Below are 14,335 nucleotides of genomic sequence, written 5' to 3'. Positions count from 1 at the left end.
AGCCCATCTGCTCAACTTTTCTAGATCCTGTTGCAGCAGCGTACTATCATTAGTGTCATTAACAACCCTGCCAACCTTCGTATTGTCTGCAAACTTGGATTTGGTTGGTTGGTTCAAATTTATTCAACTACCAGAGGATTGATTGTTTGGACAATCCGACCTGCAACCATTGTTCCTCAATTTGAATTTATTCTCCCACCTCGTGTATGGTCTGAGCAAGAGAAAAGATTCTATCAGCATTGAGTTTACTCAATACATTCAAGGACTGAGTAAGCACCTCACTTAAACACCTCAATCAGATCTTCTCGCAGGTGCTTAGGCTCCAAATGCTGCAGTCTTCAAAACTGAAGCTGTAAGATCCCAATCTTACAACTCTAGAAAAATAATAAATTTCTGTCTTTGGAATTAATTATTTTTAAACAGATAGGGTTAGGCTAATGGCTGGTTTATCTGATGTTTCCACAAGGTTTGTTTGAGGTAGAGCGGGGATTAGCGTTGTCAGTGAGGGGCTGTTTGGACTAGAACAGAACAATTGTTATTGTTTTTGTTATTTGATTTTTAGGAGCATTAGCAACTAAGGCCATATTGCTCCGGGGATATGTGGTGGTCATTCCCTGACCTTTCCACATCCTCCGTATTTGGTGGTCACAGGCTCGAACCCCGGTCTAATCAAGAAGAATGTGCTACACACTGCTGCTCCTGCCCACCTGGCCATGGAGGCGCCACAGAACAATCGAATGTGTCAGTTGGAGACTGTTATGTTTACTTGTAAATAAGGACGTGGCACACAGGTAATGGCCATAATGATAAGTTGGGAAGGAAAAAAAGCACCGTCCTCGAATTGCTCCATAAAGCCAGTAAGTGGTTGATTGGATAAATTGTGGTATGGTAAAGATAAAAGAATAAGAGTTAAGAATTGACCTCAGAGAGAGAGAAAACACCCTGCCAGAAATGGTCTGTACTTCAGAGGAGAAAAAGGAGCCATGACTCTGGTAATGACAGACGCCTTAAGTTTTGGTGGGTATAAAGTGACCGACCCTGCAACACAGTTGAAAACTGAAGGGCAAGTATGTCTGGTGAAGAGCATACAAAAAAAAAGAATTAAGGAATTAATAGAAAGTAGCCATTAAGTAAAGTAGCCAATGGAGGCAGCTCCAAAAACAACATGTGTACTTCTGCGGAAGGATGGCTTGTCCATACAGAAAGTTTCCAAAACAAAGAAGAGAGAATGGAGTGAATTAGAGTAGACATTCAGAATGAGAAATTGACGATGATGACAAGGAAAGGAGGGAGAGAGAGGAACAAAAAGAGAAATGTGAGGGGAAAAAGAGGGAGAGAGATTTTGAGTGTGGTTGGAAGAAAGTCCTGGTCCAGTTCCGAGGGTTGGAGAGTAGAAGGTATGGAAAGGGGGAGAAGATAAAAAGTTATGTGAAAGTATGGTAGCTTTGGTAAAGGAGTGTGCGAAGTGAAATGTATTTAGTGGGAGGCTGTAGAAAGTCTTGGATGGTAAAGGAATGCATGAAGGAGTGTGGGACAACGAGAAAGCTTCAGGAATCATCTACATGCAATAAGTAGAAGCTACACATAGTGTTGAGCCCTTTTTGATTGCTGCATTATGAAGATGAAAACCAAGCGAGTGTTATGCAGAGACCTGTAAGGAAGACAGCCATTTGAAGGAGTCCAGGAGGCAGGAACTCTATCGAGGCAGTGGGAAGAGAGAGTAAGGAAGAAAAGAAAAAGTAAGTCCTCTGGAATTTTGATTATGTTAAACTGATAGGCAATAAATAGGACTGGTAGTAGAGCTGTGTGTTATTAAAGAAAAGAAACAGGTTAGAGAGAGAAAGAGGGAGAGAGAGAATTATGTCTCTGTGACATAAAAGTATGTGGAGTTATGAATTAGATGTTATTGTCATTAATAAAGAAAGTAAGTGCTCTGAGTGGAGAAATCAATTTGTTTATAAACCACTGAGAGATCTGTGGGCCCAAGAAGGCTATATGCCCTATTTTGGAGTTTATATGTACTAAGAGAGAGTGAAAATGGAATTATGTAAATATATATGTGTATATTTATATATGTGAAGATAGCGAATAAGTATTGAGAGGTTAGTAAAAGGGGAATACAATATACCCTTAGTCATACTGATGATGATAAAGGGATATAAAAATAAATAGGATAATTACATTTATGGGAGAAATTAGAGAATATAAGAGAAGTTATAAAAATGTATTACTGAATTGGATGATTGTACATCATCCAATGGTATTCTTGTAAATTTAGTATTTTGGTTAGGATACTTATTGATAATGTTTTTTAATTGTTTCCCTTTCAAAATATAAAATAGGATTCAGAGAAGTTGGAGGAAAATTATTCGAATGAGCCCCAAGCAGATATTAAAAAGTAAGCTGAATTAAATATTTAAAAATAAAATTCCATATATGAAAATTTATTTTAAAGAAACTTTGTTAATCCTAAGCAAAAAAAATTGCTTTTGTTTTCTTTGAATTGCATTTAATAGTGAACCTATAATATGCTAAAATATTATAACTTAGCATTAGCATTAGCAGAGGCATTTGATGCAAGAAAGCAAGCTTATGCAGCATCAGCCAAAAAAAAAAAAAAAAAAAACCCACTTCCACTTCACCCCTCTGTTCGTTCAAAATACCTGTCCAGCTGAGCCTTAAACTTATTTAGGCTATCAACCTCCACCACAAGGATGGAAGTCTGTTCCACCAACCAACCACCCGCTGGCTAAAGGCAAATTTCCGCACGTCTATCCTACATCTGTCTTTCCTCAATTTGAATTTATGCCCTCTCAGGTGATTTTTCTGAGCTAGAGGAAGAATCCCATCAGCATTGAGCATGCTTAAACCATTCAAGGCTTTATACACCACTATCAGATCACCTCGCTGGTGCCTAGTCTCCAGACACAAAGGGCACAAAAGGTGATATAGTTGTACACGTTGGCACTAACGATATTAAGAGTAGGAGACCGGCAGAATTACTTAACAAGTACAGGTCACTGTTGAACAAAAGCCGAGAATTAGGGTTGAATTTGAAAGTGTCTGCAATTCTGCCCAGACACGATAGGAGGGAGTATATGATGAGAGCCTTGTCAATCAATTTGGCCCTGGAAAGATTGTGCAAGGCTCAAGGGGTAGAATTTTTTTCAGCCTGGACTGTACTTGTTAACAGGAGAGATTGCTTCTACAGGGATGGGATACACTTAAATAGAAAGGGTGCAAGAATATTTGCTGATGCTATCGAGGCAGTGTTAGGTGGGTCGGAAAACTGCTAGCTTGGGGGGAGACAAAGACCAATAGATTGACAGTAGCCACTGGCAGAGGTGAAAGAGATTCTTGCACTGCTTCTATTAGAATGAGCAGAAGCCTGAAAAACAAGATGCATGGTATTTCAGAGACTGCTGGGAGCCATTGCGGTACAAGTAAACACATGGGTTGTGTTAGGGTAGCTAAGAATAGAAACAGGTGCAGGTATACTTGCGTGTACACCAATGCTAGGAGTTTAGTAAATAAATTTGATGAATTTGAGGTATTGCTCAAAACATCAAAGGCAGATATTGTTGGGATATCAGAGACGTGGTGTCACACAGATATAAGGGATGCAGAAATGCAATTTGGGGAGTACAACGTCTACAGAAAGGATAGACAGGATAGGAAGGGGGGAGGGGTTATGCTATTAGTTAAGAAACACATAAAAACCAAGGAAGTGAAGCCAGTCGACATCGCTGGACAGGGCAGTGTTGAGTCAGTTTGGTGTGACATAAGCATTGGGAGATCAAAATTGAGAGTAGGTGTGTGCTATAGGCCTAATGACTCTGATGAGTATAATAAGGAACTGTACAGGGAAATAGAGTGGGCCAGTAAATCAGAGAGTCTTATAATGGGAGATTTTAATTTCCCAGATATTGACTGGAATTTGGGGGCTGGTTACTCACACACTAGCAGGGCTTTTGTGGATTTATTGGATGATTGTTTTCTACATCAGCATGTTCGGGAGGCAACTAGAGGGAGTAATACTCTTGATTTGATTATCAGCAGTGATTCTTCATACATTAAGAATCTGCAGATAAATGAACCACTAGGTGGCAGTGATCACAGTGTGCTGAAGTGGGATTTACTCAAAGAGGTAACTACCATTAGAGGTAAAGGGAAGGGTTATTGCTTCGTTATTGCCCTTCTCTGTATTCGTTCCAGCAGCTCTACATCCTTCTTGAAATGAGGCCTCCAGACCTGTATACAGTACTCTAGGTGTGGCCTGACCACTGCCTTATACAATGGAATAATCACCTCCTTATCCCTGCTGGAAAAATTCCTGTATATCATTGACAATACTCCATGAGCTACTCTTGCAGCCCGTCTGCACTGCTCAGAGAACTTCATATCTGCCTGCACAACCACCCCCAAGTCCCTTTCATTCTCTACCACTGTCAGTGTAGTACCACAGAGGTGATACGTTGCTCTGGGGTTGCTGTTTCCCATGTGTAGTACTTTACATTTGTCAATGTTAAACTTCATTTGCCACCTCTCAGCCCATCTGCTCAACCTTTCCAGATCCTGTTGCAGCAGCATAGCGTCAGTAGTGTCCTTAACAACCCTGCCAACCTTTGTATCGTCTGCAAACTTAGACATTAAGCTTGATATACCATCATCAATATCATTTATAAATACAGAAAACAATAATGGACCCAACACTGAGCCCTGAGGGACTCCACTAATAACATTAGTCCACGATGAGCAGTGTCCATTGATTACCACTCTCTGTCTTCTCCCCCTCAACCACCCCTTTATCCATAGCAGCAATTTGCCTCCAATGTCACACTGCTCCAATTTGTGTAGCAGTCTTCCATGTGCAACAGTATCAAAAGCCTTTCTAAGATCCAAGTATATAATATCAAAGTTATTCCCTGTATCCAGTTCTTTTGTGACTGCATCATAGTATTCAATCAAGTTGGTCAGGCAAGACTTCCCCTTAACAAAACCATGCTGTGTCTGAGCTATAACTGAAGTCTTGTCTAAATGATCCTGCAGTGCTTCTTTAACCGGTGCCTCCATTAATTTTCCTGGAACAGAAGTTAAGCTCACAGGTCTATAATTACTTGTGTCAGCCTTTGATCCTCCTTTGTGAATTGGGGTCACATTTGCACATTTCCAGTCTATGAGTACCTCCCCTGAGTCCAAGGAAGCTCTCATAATTATGGCTACGGGTTTGCTTACTTCCTTTGCTGCCTCCTTTAATATAACTGGATAGATCCCATCCACCCCGGATGCCTTTCTTGTGTTTATCTTCAACAGTTTCTCCTCCACTTTACTCCCAGTTATTTCAAGATTCTGTAGCTTACTGCTAGAGTTGAATACACCTCTGGCATTCCTCTTGCTGAATAACTCCTCATGTGTGAATGTCGATGCAAAATATTCATTCAGTTTGTTAGCTACCTGAGCAGGATCATCAACAGTTGACCCATCAATATGAAGTGGACCAATCTGATTCATCCCCTTCCTTCTAGAGTTTACATAAGTAAAGAACTCTTTGCTGTTTTTCTTTGCATCCCTTGCCAAGGATTTCTCGTAATCTGCCTTCACCTGCCTAACCTCCTTTGTAACTTGGTTGCATATCAACTTGTATCTATCATAGGCTTCTGTGTCATGTGTTAATTTGTATGTATCCCATGCATTTTTCTTCTCTGCCATATGCCTCCTTAGTTCATCTGACATCCATTTTGGCCTAAACCTTGAACAATATTTCTTAGTTGGTATGTAAAGCCTAGTAGCTTCCAAGATAAGTTCTTTGAATGCTTCCCATTTTGAATTTGCTGTTGGTAACATCATCAGTTGGTCCCACTGTATAGAATTTAAATACTGTCTCAGTCCATCGTAGTCGCCTTTACGGAAGCAATAACCCTTCCCTTTACCCCTAATGGTAGTTACCTCTTTGAGTAAATCCCACTTCAGCACACTGTGATCACTGCCACCTAGTGGTTCATTTATCTGCAGATTCTTAATGCATGAAGAATCACTGCTGATAATCAAATCAAGAGTTGCCTCCCGAACATGCCGATGTAGAAAACAATCATCCAATAAATCCACAAAAGCCCTGCTAGTGTGTGAGTAACCAGCCCCCAAATTCCAGTCAATATCTGGGAATTAAAATCTCCCATTATAAGACTCTCTGATTTACTGGCCCACTCTATTTACTAACTTATCAGTTAAGGGCTAAGACGAGATAGCAGAGGTTTATTAATGTTGGATTTTTCTCCTTTCTCTCCCTATAGCCCTACATATTACCATATATAGAAATTCAAAGGATTTATTAAATTTGAACACAAATTTCTATAGGTTGTAACTTCAAATAAGCTGTTCCAAACAGTGGAAATGAATTCATTGCAAACAGTGGAATGAATGATGAAAAAGAAAAATTTGTTTGATAACTTTGAAGTTAAATTGACTGTGGCTGGTTGCTGAATATATTCTAATGGGTTTAGATAAAATTGGAGCAGTGATGCACTCAGCTTTTTTATTTGGTAGAGTATCAGAGTCACTGCTTTGATCTAGAGAAAATTAATCAGTTTTTTTTTTTTTTTTTGTTTTTTTTCATTTTGATTCAGTCCCTTTGTGAATGGAAGCCTGTTCTCCCTAATCAATTCAAATGAATACCTACAGAAATGCATTTAAAAGAACTGCAATACAGTAAATTTTGTTTAATTTGTATGTCCAATGTGTTTATCCAAATTTTATAATTGTGATTTGAATTATTTAATCTTGTAAAAAGGTATTCCTTCTTTAATTATTTTAATTATCCTGACATAATGTCTTCTCACATCCATGGTTTTCCTGAGTTGGTTTGAGGTGTTTCGAGGTCAGGTTAGGCTGTTGGCTTTCAATTCCGTTGTGTGTCGGATCATCATGTCTCTATGGGTGACAGAATTCATTAAAATCATTTTATCTGTTTATTTTATTTGTTTACATTTGGAGAGCATTGACTGGAAGCATTCTATACAGAAGATTGAGGTAATCTCGTAATCTTTTAAATATAAAATAACTGTATACATGAAAAAAATATTCAGCTATGTAATTGGAAATTGAACTGAATCAGTGTAAAATGGACAATTTAATAAATGGTTTATCGTGCATAATGGCTCTAGTGGCAGCATGGGATTACATGTGGGAATAATAATTTAAAACTTAAGCAAACTGACAAATTGGTTATGAAATACAGGTTGAAAAATATTTGTAAATAGGACAGAATGTTTTTCTGTTGGCAATTCTGCCCAGATATGATAGGACAGATTTCATGATAATAGCCTTGTGGATTAACTTTTGACTTTAGCATTAGCAAGGGCACATGATGCAAGAAAGCAAGCTTGTATGGCATCAGCCACAAAAACACACACACACACACACACACACACACACACACACACACACACACACACACACACACACACACACACACACACACACACACACACACACTCTTCTCATTTCACCTATCCACTCGCTCCAAATGTTTGTCTAGTTCTGCCTTGAATCTGTTTAAGCTATCAACTTCTACAACAACAGATGGAAGTTTGTTCCAGCAATCAACCACCCACTGGCTAAAGCCAAACTTCCGCACATCTATCCCACAATGGTCTTTCCTCAATTTGAATTTATGCCCTCTCAAGGGAGTATTCTGAGCAAGAGGAAGAATCCCATCAGCATTGAGCATGCTCCAAGTATTTCAAGGCTTTATACACCTAAATCAGATCACCTCGCAGATCCTTGTCTCCGGACATGGTAATTTGCAAAACTTAAGCCTTTCTTCGTAAGAGCAACCGTTTGTTCCATTCACTAATCTTGTTGCCCTTCTCTGTACTCATTACAACAGCTCTACATCCTTCTTAAAATGAGGCCTCCAGACCTGCATACAAGGTGTGGCCTGACCATTGCCTTATGCAAGGGGATAATCACCTCCTTATCCCTGCTAGAAAAATTGCTGTATATCATTGACAAGAGACCATGAGCTACTCTTGAAGACCATCTGCACTGCTCAGAAACTTCATATCTGCCTGAACAATTACCCCCAAGTCCTCTTCACTCTACTACTGTCAGTGTAGAAATCCACAGTTGATACTTTACTCTGGGGTTACTGCTTCCGATATGCAGTATTTTACATTTGTCAATGTTAAACTTCAGTTGCCACCTCTCAGCCCACGTGCGCAACTTTTCTAGATCCTGTTAAAGCAGCGTACTGTCATTACTGTCATTAACAACCCTGCCAACCTTCATATCATCTACAAACTTGGACATTAAGCTTGATATACAATCATCAATATCATTGATGAATTCAGAAAACAACAATGGACCCAACACTGAACCCTGGAGGTGCCTCCGTAGCCAGGTGGGCAGGAGCAGCAGTGTGTAGCACACGCTTCTTGATTAGAGTAGGATTTGACCCCGTGACCACCAAATAAGGAGGATGCGGAAAGGTCAGGGAATGACCACCACATAGCCCCGGTGCAATATGGCCGTAGTTGCTAATGCTCCTAAAAACCAAATAACAAACAAACAACTGACCCCTGGGGGACTCCACTAATAACATTAGACCACAAAGAGCGGTATCCATTGATTACCACTCTCTGTCTTCTACCACTCAACCACCCCTTTATCAAATAACAGCAATTTACCTCCAATGCACACTGCTCCAGTTTGTGTATCAGTCTTCCATGTGCAACAGTATCAAAAGCCTTTCTAAGATCCAATATATCAAAATTATTATTTGCATCCAGTTCCTTTGTGGCTACATCATAGTATCCAATCAAATTGGTCAGACAAGACTTTCACTTAACAAACCCATGCTGTGTACGAGCTATAACTGAAGTCTTGTGTCGATGATCCTGCAGTGCTTCTTCAACCAGTGCCTCCATTCATTTCCCTGAAACAGAAGTTAAGCTAACAGGTCTGTAATTACCTGTGTCTTCCTTTGAACCTCCTTTGTGGATTGGGGTCACATTTGCACAACTCCAGTTCATGGTACCTCCCCTGAATCCAAGGAAGCTCTCATAATTATGGCTAAGGGTTTGCTTACTTCTTTTGCTGCCTCCTTTAATATAACGGGATAGATTCCATCCGCCCCAGGTGCCTTTCTTATGTTTATCTTCAACAATTTCTCCTCCACTTTACTCTCAGTTATTACAAGAGTATATATCTCACTGCCAGAGTTTAATTCACCTCTGGCATGTATGAATGTAGATGCAAAATATTCATGTTAGCTACCTGAGCAAGATGATTAACAGTTGAATCATCGATATCAAGTGGACCAATCTGATTCATCCCTTCCTTCTAGAGTCTACATAAGTAAAAAACTCTTTGCTGTTTTTCTTTGCATCCTTTGCCAAAGATTTCTTGTAATCTGCCTTTGCCTGTCTATCCTCCTTTGTGACTTGGTTACAGACCAGTTTATATCCATCATAGGCTTCTGTGTCACCTGTTAATTTATATGTATCCCATGCATTTTTCTACTCTGCCACTTGTCTAATTAGTTCGTCTGACATCCAATTTTGTAAATCTTGAACAATATTTCTTAATTGGTATGAAAAGGCTAGTAACTTCAAAGATTAATTCTTTGAATGCTTCCCATTTTGAATTTGCTGTTAGTAACATCATCAGTTGGTCACACCGTATAGAATTTAAATACTGTCTCAGTCCACCGTAGTCATCTTTATGAAAGCAAAAACCCTTCCCTTTACCCCTGATGGTAGTTACCTCTTTGAGTAAAACCCACTTTAGCACACTGTGATCACTGCCACTTAGTGGTTCCTTTATGTGCATATTCTTAATGCATGAAGAATCACTACTGATAACGAGATAAAGAGTATTACTCCCTCTAGTTGCCTCCCGAACATGCTGATGTAGAAAACAATCATCCAATAAATCTACAAAAGCCTTGCTAGTGTGTGAGTGACCAACCCACAAATTCCAGTCAATCTCTGGGAAATTAAAATCTCCCATTATAAGACACTCTGATTTATTGACCCACTCTATTTCTCTGCACAATTGCTCATTATACTCATCAGATTGATTAGGCCTATACCACAACACCTACTCTCATTTTTCCATTTCTAGTGCTTATGTCACACCAAACAGACTTGACATTGCATTGTCCACCAACATTAAAGTGTTGACAACCCTGCCAACATAAAGGTTGGCAGGGTTGTCAAGGACACTACTGACACTATGCTGCTGCAACAGGATCTGGAAAGGTTGAGCAGATGGGCTGAGAGGTGGCAATTGAAGTTTAACATTGACAAATGTAAAGTGCTACACATGGGAAACAGCAACCCCAGAGCAATGTATCAACTCTGTGGTACTACACTGACAGTGGTAGAGAATGAAAGGGACTTGGGGGTGGTTGTGCAGGCAGATATGAAGTTCTCTGATCAGTGCAGACGGGCTGCAAGAGTAGCTCATGGAGTATTGTCAATGATATACAGGAATTTTTCCAGCAGGGATAAGGAGGTGATTATTCCCTTGTATAAGGCGATGGTCAGGCCACACCTAGAGTACTGTATACAGGTCTGGAGGCCTCATTTCAAGAAGGATGTAGGGCTGCTGGAACGAGTACAGAGAAGGGCAACAAGATTAGTGAATGGAACAAAGGGGTGCTCTTACGAAGAAAGGCTTAAGTTTTGCAAATTACAGTGTCTGGAGACTAGGCACCAGCGAGGTGATCTGATAGAGGTGTATAAAGCCTTGAATGGTTTAAGCATGCTCAATGCTGATGGGATTCTTCCTCTAGCTCAGAAAAATCACCTGAGAGGGCATAAATTCAAATTGAGGAAAGACAGATGTAGGATAGACGTGCGGAAATTTGCCTTTAGCCAGCAGGTGGTTGGTTGGTGGAACAGACTTCCATCCCTTGTGGTGGAGGTTGATAGCCTAAATAAGTTTAAGGCTCAGCTGGACAGGTATTTTGAACGAACAGAGGGGTGAAGTGGAAGTGGGTTTTTTTTTTTTTTTTTTGGCTGATGCTGCATAAGCTTGCTTTCTTGCATCAAATGCCTCTACTAATGCTAATGTTAAACTTCATTTGACACCTCTCAGCCCATCTGCTCAACCTTTCCAGATCCTGTTGCAGCAGCATAGCGTCAGTAGTGTCCTTAACAACCCTGCCAACCTTTGTATCATCTGCAAACTGGACATTAAGCTTAATATGTTGTTGTTGTTATTTGGTTTTTAGGAGCATTAGCAACTAAGGCCATATTGCTCCGGGATATGCGGTGGTCATTCTCTGACCTGTCCACATCCTCCCTATTTTGTGGTGACAGGTTCAAACCCCGGTCTAATCAAGAAGCGTGTGCTACACATTGCCGCTCCTTCCCACCTGGCTACGGAGGCACCCTATAAATACAGAAAACAATAATGGACCCAACACTGAACCCTGAGGGACTCCACTAATAACATTAGTCCACGATGAGCAGTGTCCATTGATTACCACTCTCTGTCTTCTCCCCCTCAACCACCCCTTTATCCATAGCAGTAATTTGCCTCCAATGCCACACTGCTCCAATTTGTGCAACAGTCTTCCATGTGCAACAGTATCAAAAGCCTTTCTAAGATCCAAGTATATAATATCAAAGTTATTCCCTGCATCCAGTTCTTTTCTGACTGCATCATAGTATCCAATCAAATTGGTCAGGCAAGACTTCCCCTTAACAAAACCATGCTGTGTCTGAGCTATAACTGAAGTCTTCTCTAGATGATCCTGCAGTGCTTCTTTAACCAGTGCCTCCATTAATTTTTCTGGAACAGAAGTTAAACTCACAGGTCTATAATTTCTTGTGTCAGCCTTTGATCCTCCTTTGTGAATTGGGGTCGCAGTGCACATCTCCAGTCTATGGGTACCTCCCCTGAGTCTACGGAAGCTCTCATAATTATGGCTAAGGGTTTGCTTACTTCCTTTGCTCCCTCCTTTAATATAACTGGATAGATCCCATCCATCCTTATCCCATCCTTATCCCTACTAGAAAAATTCCTGTATATCATTGATAAAACACCATGAACTACTCTTGCAGACCATCTGCACTGCTCAGAAAACTTCATATCTGCCTGCACAATTACCCACAGATCCTTTTCGTTCTCTACCACTGTCAGTGTGGTACCACAGAGTTGATACGTTACTCTGGGATTACTGCTTCCCATACGTAGTACTTTACATTTGTCAATGTTAAACTTCATTTTCACCTATCAGCCTATCTGCTCAACCTTTCTAGATCCTGTTGCAGCAGTGTACTGTCATAAGTGTCATTAACAACCATTCCAACCTTCGTATCATCTGCAAACTTGGACATTAAGCCTGATATACCATCATCAATATCATTTATAAATACAGAAAACAATGATGGACCCAACAGTGAACCCTGAGGGTCTCAACTAATAACATGTTACAGGGTGTCCTATGGTAGCTAACTATGCTTTGCATGATGTGTCCAGTTATACCCACACATTGTCAGCTGAATAGTCATAGCATCCAGTAGGTCCCAAACACATTCAATTGGGTTGAGATCGTGTGAGTTGGGCAGTCATGAGAGCACAGAGAATTCATTGTAATGTTCCTGAAACTAGTTAGCAACTTTCTGGGCCTTGTGGCATGGTGCATTATCTTGTTAATAGATGTTGGTTTTGTCTGGATATGCTGTCATTGTGAAGGGGATGTACTTGCTTGATGATGATTGAAAGGTAGATATTTCCATTGAACCGTTGATAAACAATGATCAGAGGGTCCAAGTCATGCCATGAAAACACCCCACAAAACCATAACACCACTGCCTCCTGCCTGCAGAACTGCAAGAGTGCATCCAGGTGCCAAGACCCCATGTTGCTTTCTCCAAATGTGGATACGTCGAATCAGCATGATGCAGTTGGAATTCAGTTTCATCAGACCAGGCAACAGATTTCCACGTCTGTCGTCCACGTTGGTGCTGACATTCCCATGCAGTTTCTTGTGTTTTGCAGTAAGTATGGGTACCCATGATGATTGTTGACTGTCATAGCCTATATGAGCTAATGTCTGGTACATAGGGCATGGTTCGGCGACTTTTTTTTGAGTTAAGAGCCATTTTTTATCTAATTAAAAAAGAGAGAATCCGAAGAGCTGCACCTCAGCTCAAGCTGGGAGGAGGGGGAAGGGTGGGGAGTTTTTTAAAAAATCGAATAGTGTGGGAAGGTGTTTTATTAAAAAATATATTTTTTTGAAATATTATTTATTAATACTGAAAAACATAACACCATCCAATTAGGTATGAATTAATGTGACTTTTACTGCTGAACTTCTTGAGCAAATCCCTCAACATCAGCTGAGTATGCCCTAATTTTCATCTTTAAACGTGCTGAGAGACTCGCATTGTTCTGACAGTTTCTTGATTTATTTTTAATATAGTTCATGTTTGAAAATATTTGCCCGCAGAAATTTGTCGAACCAAAAACTGAAAGTGGTCCAAACACAAATGTTTTCAAATTCATATACGTGTCCAGTAAGCTACCCCATGCATTGAATGCAATTTGTTCTTGCTTTTTCAACTCGTCTATTGCCGTCCATATAGAATTGCAAGGGCAGCCTTTTGCCTCTCTAAATCCTCAATTTCAGTTTTAAGGCACTTTAGTTTTGCACTCCAAATGTCCTTGATTTTTAAGTCCTCTAACTCCATTTCAAATTGTGTTTCATGTGAGATAAAAGTTAAAGAGCTGCAGTTACATGTTCAAAGAGCCACATGCAGCTTGTGAGCCACAGGATGCTGACCCCTGCCATATGGTCTTGCTATTCTTCCATCGTACTGGGAGTTTGCTGGCAGATGTGCTGCTTTGCTGATGTGTTACAAGATATGACACAATGCTCACAATGGTCATCAACTACACATGGCTGTCCCACATGTACCTTTGGTTGGTTGTTTTGCCGCTGTTGAGACAGTCACAGTAGATGACTCTAGGTCGTAGATGACTCTCATCAACCGGTGAAATACCACAACTTTTCTTATTGGAGGCTTGAAGTGGTGGAACCCATGTTTAGTCTCTAGAGCTAAGTTCCGGTCAACCCTTCCCTATCTCTTCCATCATGCAGTATGATTGATGGCTTTTGAGGTTATGATGAACGTCCAATATTCCTTACATTTCGAGGGTTCAGCTCTAAAACGGTGTTCGCAGGCCGGCCGCTAGTTAGTACACCGACCGAACCTATTGGTAACTCTCTAGGAGGCTTCCGGATCAGCTAGTGTATAATCTTGCTACCTCTACTCTGCCAGATAGTGACTGGAGGGAGTCCGAGTAGTGTGTATGTGGGGAG

The 14,335-nt window shown here is 40.5% G+C and overlaps 1 protein-coding gene across 1 annotated transcript in view; it reads left to right on the top strand.

Annotated features, from left to right (window-relative positions):
* The window catches only part of Spag1 (Spag1 axonemal dynein assembly factor), a 213,942-nt gene that overhangs the window by 84,148 nt on the left and 115,459 nt on the right, over positions 1–14,335 (top strand). The window contains exon 4 of the mRNA XM_090385194.1: positions 2,343–2,398. Within this exon, the coding sequence (XP_090241320.1) occupies positions 2,343–2,398 (56 nt within the window). The remainder of the gene's footprint in view (positions 1–2,342; positions 2,399–14,335) is intronic.

This window comes from Mastigoproctus giganteus, chromosome 11, assembly GCF_048544385.1.
Source record: "Mastigoproctus giganteus isolate SK-2022 chromosome 11, ASM4854438v1, whole genome shotgun sequence".
NCBI lineage: Eukaryota > Metazoa > Arthropoda > Arachnida > Uropygi > Thelyphonidae > Mastigoproctus > Mastigoproctus giganteus.
The sequence above is the reverse complement of the archived record's forward strand: the minus strand, read 5'-3'. Positions and strand labels throughout refer to the sequence as shown.